The sequence below is a fragment of the Palaemon carinicauda genome, chromosome 34, assembly GCF_036898095.1.
Source record: "Palaemon carinicauda isolate YSFRI2023 chromosome 34, ASM3689809v2, whole genome shotgun sequence".
In the NCBI taxonomy this organism is placed as follows: Eukaryota; Metazoa; Arthropoda; class Malacostraca; order Decapoda; family Palaemonidae; genus Palaemon; species Palaemon carinicauda.
The window spans coordinates 12,206,038-12,211,788 of record NC_090758.1 but is presented as its reverse complement, the minus strand read 5'-3'; the positions used below and the strand labels follow the sequence as shown (position 1 = coordinate 12,211,788).

General features: G+C 33.6%; 1 protein-coding gene across 1 annotated transcript in view; it reads right to left on the bottom strand.

Annotated features, from left to right (window-relative positions):
• Nucleotides 1-4,104, bottom strand: part of LOC137626708 (tropomyosin-like) — a 78,858-nt gene extending 74,754 nt beyond the window's left edge. Inside the window, exon 1 of the mRNA XM_068357716.1 lies at nt 4,047-4,104. Within this exon, the coding sequence (XP_068213817.1) occupies nt 4,047-4,104 (58 nt within the window). The remainder of the gene's footprint in view (nt 1-4,046) is intronic.
• Nucleotides 4,105-5,751: the final 1,647 nt, after the last annotated feature.

Below are 5,751 nucleotides of genomic sequence, written 5' to 3'. Positions count from 1 at the left end.
CTGTGATTTTATCCTTCTAGTTTCGTTATACAAATGTTAGAGGCTGAGTAAAAAGCTGCCAGTGATTTTAGTCTTCTGGAAGCGTCGTAAACACCATGGAGGTTTTCGCAATGAGTGTTGGTGGGGTTCAAACAAGTGGTTTCAGCTTCTGGAAGCGTTATGCAAATCATAGAGGCTGTCTAAAGAGAGCACTGAGAGTGATTTTAGCCTTACAGTAGTATAGTAAACGTTATAGAAGCTTTGCAATGAGTGTTGGTGGGGCTCAAACAAGTTGTTTTATCCTTCTGAAAGTGTTATACAATTTTTTGAAAGCCTTGCCCGTGATTTTAGCATTGCAGAAGTATAGTAAACGTTGCGGAGATTGTACACGAAGTACAAGTGGTAGTGTAGCCAGTGAATTTAACCTTCTGGAAGGATTGTAAACGTCGTGGAGGCCTTATAGTGTAAATAATGATCTTATACCTTGGATTTCCTGATCTTGTACCTTCATTGAGCAGACTGTTCACTTATACTTGTAACAATTATACTTAGCATCAGATACTAATAAGTATTTTTGGGTAGTGACATAGCCTTTGTACCATGGTCTTCTATTGTCTTGCTTAGAGTTCTTTTGCTTAAGGGTGCACTCGGGCATGTTGCCTCATCTTATTTTCTTCCTCTTGTATTTTCTTATTCTTTTTTTATTTTTTATGAATTATATATGTGTTTCCTTTATGTTGAACAGGCTGATATGAGTCTGTTTTTATGGTTTATATATGAAAGATATATGTAAATGTTATTACTGTTCTTAGAATATTTTAATTGTTCATTAATTTTCTTGTTGTTTGTTAATTTCCTTATTTCCTTTACCTCTCTGGGCTATATTTCACTGTTGGAGCCCTAAGGCTTATAACATCCGGATTTTCCAGCTAGAGTTATTGCTTGGCTAATAATAATAATAATAATAATAATAATAATAATAATAATAATAACCGAAGTGAAATTACAATAGTTTGTCAAAGCTATTATGGTAATGTATTGTCCAGGAGGCTAATCAGTTATCCTTCTCTCTCTCTCTCTCTCTCTCTCTCTCTCTCTCTCTCTCTCTCTCTCTCTCTCTCTCTCTTAAGTAGGTAATTAGATCAATAGATAGCTGTTATTCAGGGAAACTGCTCGTTAATATCAGGCAAGACAATACAGGCATTGAGTGGACTGTTATAATACATCTTATCAATTGTAATAGCCTTGGGAGTTACAATGGACATGTTTATAAACAATAGGTAAACATATGGGTCTCTCTCTCTCTCTCTCTCTCTCTCTCTCTCTCTCTCTCTCTCTCTCTCTCTCTCTCTCTTAGTAAGCTATTATCCTATTATTTCATAGCAAATGACTCCCACTCAGAACAGAGGAATTACTCTGTACAATGGATGCCAATAATCATTAGCAATATTGTGCAGTAAATGTGTGTATGTTAATTACAAATGCTGGGTATATTATCTGAGATTGTTAACCTTTGAGAGAGAGAGAGAGAGAGAGAGAGAGAGAGAGAGAGAGAGAGAGAGAGAGAGAGAGAAAAGCTTAGCTTGTCGTAGTATAGAATTCGTTTAGAATGTTTTTGTACTCTGAACTATATACTGTATAAATTTCTATCAGCCATTACTTTTCAGTTTCTTTTTATTTCTTCTCTCTCTCTCTCTCTCTCTCTCTCTCTCTCTCTCTCTCTCTCTCTCTCTCTCTCTCTCTCAGGTACACACATATACATACATATATATATATATATATATATATATATATATATATATATATCCAAATAAGCCATATATATTTTTGATACATTAATGTCTGGCGAAATCACACAAAGACAAGAGCTTGGGTCCGGCCGGAAATCGAACCCTGGTCGGCAAGCTTGTATAGACAGTGACTAAGCCACTTGGCCACTTGTGTGTGTGTGTTTGTGTGTGTGTGTGTGTGTGTGTGTGGGTGTGTGTGTATGTGTGTGTCTGTGTATTTGTGTATGTGTGCAAGGCAAATATATTCATGAGTAAACAATTCATATTTTTTTTCATTAACCCTTTGAACCAGCTATTGCCAACAGGCTATCAGGAAACTCTCTCACGGTGGGGAAAAAAACTAACAATTATGTAACTCATCTTTTACAGATTCCTAGGAAAAAAAATCTTTTATTAACAGCAGAAAAGTCAGACCTTAGAATGGCAACATCCCCTAAACGTTACTGGAAGCGAGTGTCGTTTACATATCTTGTACAGTAGATGAAAAGTAGAGAGAGACCTTGAGTGGGCAACAGCGCTTCTGACCTATCATCATACGCGTATTGTATATATTTTGGAGAGGACGTGTATGATACAGGTTGCCAAGTCATATTTGTTATGTTATATTTTTGTGTGTGTGGTTGAAAGGGTATTATTTTGGTTAGGAGGTGCATGAAGCAGGTCTCAATGGAACAGATGGAAGAAAAATAGTTTAAATTTCTCTCTTCAAGACACGAATGACAAAAGAGAAAGAGAAACCTCGAACTGATTAGATATATTCTCCAATCAATCATCCGTCGTAGCAGTGGTGAGGTTATCGTACATCATGCATGTAAGATGGAACCTACCCTGTGCCACATCTCCGAAAATTGTCGTATTTCATCATGACTTATCGTACATAAGGGTATGAAGGGAATAAATGTGTCAATATACACAAATAAATAAACTTGAAGGGGACAATGAAAGAGAGAGCTTATAAACAGTACTGAGTTACTTGAAATTAATTAATTAATTAATCAATTAGATAATTAAATGGTCCTTAAAATACTAAGCACTTTTGAAGCTTGGTTAGGCTTATGAATAACATACTTGAATATGGCTTCTTCTCTTGATAGTCCGATGTAGTTTACTGCATTATTATTATTATTATTATTATTATTATTATTATTACAAAAAATATCCCCCCAATTCTTTTTTTTTTCAATAAATTTGACCTTTCTATATCTCTCTGGCATCAATATTTGTTTTCAAACTGTGGATCTACCACAGGTTAGTTGAAATAAACCCTAAACCCTCTATCTTAAATAATTATATATATATATATATATATATATATATATATATATATATATATATATATATATATATATATATATATATATATATATATATATATATATATTATGTAATTTTTGTTCTGATATTGACTAATTCCCCAAATAATTATGAAATTGGATTTGATCTAGAAAAATAAGGACTTTTGCTTGCATCCCTTTTATGAAAAAGAGTATAAGATCTGGTCCGGACTGTTTCTATATACTTAGTAGAGAGAGAGAGGAGAGAGAGAGAGAGAGAGAGAGAGGAGGAGAGAGAGAGAGAGAGAGAGAGAGAGAGAGAGAGAGAGAACCCTTTCTCTGACCTTACACATGGCTGTTATTTCTTTCAAATCAAAATCTTACATTGAAGAACAAGAGACTATTTTTCACCATTTAGTTTCTTAAGAAGAGGCTCTTCAACGAAGACCTTTCCATGAAAGGTCCTTCACTAATTTCCAAGAGGCAGCCAAAAAGAAATTCTGATTTTGTTTTTGGTAAAACATTTGTTCAGATACAAATACAGCTTTCAATTCCAGTGCCCCCTAAATAGCTTCTATTTACCATATGGATGAGGGCATTATAGGGAATAGACAGGGACTAGTTTACAAATGGGTCCCATATGCATCAGGCTGAAGTGGTATTCCCCCTTTTGGTAGGCAATATGGTCTGATAGTTTATATATGATGGATATTTACAAGTGCATGAAACGTGGGTGTCATCTTCCGTAGACTATATTGCAATTGGAAGGTGGATGTTATTTTCCGTATTAATATTGAAATGTAGTTGGTATCTTCCGTAGAGTTTACTCAAGACCATAATCCTGAGGATGTCCTCATACTGGACATTCAGCTGGATACCTAAGGCATCTTACACACAAGGACACTAGTGTCCGCCACCAGTGTTGGACACTAGTGTCCTTGCTCAAGACACCGCCTGTTAACTAGTGAGCCACTCACACACCTCAGTCGGAAGAATGACTTACGTATTTCTTTCTTTTCTGAGAGGGGTTTCTCTTCAAAATCAGGAATGAGTTTCACCATTATTGCATTCCAGCAGTTCTGCTTTTCTATCTTATTTGCATATCCCTCACAAGATGGGTCCTATAGTGCTGGTAGTTTTTTCTATTTCACAAATGAGGTCGTCCGTGTTCAGCTTCTCCCCCACCTTCTTCGAAATTGTCCTTGATAGACCGTCTCCTTCCATCATGGGATGATGGTGGGTGTCAAACTGAGCATGAGAAGCTGGCCAGTGGGCAGCGGTGGCGGACACTGGTGGCTACGTGTGAAAGCTTCCATTTAAAACAATGCTTTTCAGTGAGTGGCGGCAACCGTCAGTGTCGAAACTCCTCTGCCCAAGGCACTTAACTTAATCAAATCAGGGAAATGAAGAAAGGTGTAGTAGCAGAGGCCTAGATTCTCCTCGGCTTTCCAGGTATGGGAGAGGTTAATTTGTCTGGTTTGAGGGTTGCTAAGATACAGTGTGTGAGAGAGAGAGAGAGAGAGAGAGAGAGAGAGAGAGAGAGGAGAGAGAGAGAGAGAGATGCAAATGACATGGTTAAGTTTAGTGAATCATGGGAGGAATTGCAAAAGATGATGAGAAATTCGAGTATACAAAGCAGAAACGGTGGACTGAAAATGAATGTGAGTAAGATTAATATACTGCATTTTAGAGTACAGAGAGAGAGAGAGAGAGAGAGAGAGAGAGAGAGAGAGAGGAGAGAGAGAGAGAGAGAGAGAGAGGAGAGAGAGATATGGGTGGTAATTTTCACTGAGGGTTTCAATAAACAAACCTTCTCATTCATATACCTTTTGTTATGTGTTTCTTTTTTTCTTCTTCCTCGTCTAGTGAAGAAGTGTAAGGTTAAACTTATATTTACACCTGTTTATGTGATGTAGATATATATTAAGAACGATATATATATATATATATATATATATATATATATATATATATATATATATATATATATATATATATATGTATATATATATATATATATATATTATATATATATATATTTATATATATATATATATATATATATATATATATATATATATATATATATATATATATATTTATATATATATATATATATATAAATATATATATATATATATATATATATATTCTTATTATTATCATTATCAAGAAGGAAAGATATGTAATATTATTTTTATTATGGTTATTATTATTATTATTATTATCAATATTATTATTATTATTATCATTATTATTATTATTAATATCATTATCATTAGCATTATCAAGAAGGAAAGATATGTAATATTATTATTATTATTATCATTATTATTATCATTATTAGTATTATTATATCATTATTATTATTATTATTTCTATAAGCCCAAGGGCTCCAATAGGGAAAATAGCATGGTGAGTAAAGGAAATAAGGAAATAATTAAGAATAAGAGAATTAATGATCATTTAAAATAAAATATATTAAGAACATTAGCAACTTAAAAATGGATCTTTTATATATAAAATATAAAAAATAATTATGTCACCCTTTTCACCACGAACAAAAGACTGAATTGAGGTTTTATTGCCTTATTACATTCAAATTAAATGGAATTGTGACAAAAATTACTGAATTACCTAAGGTTTATCTATACTAATATTATCTACAGTTAATATTTGCTAGTCTTTGCTATGTACTAGAAATGATA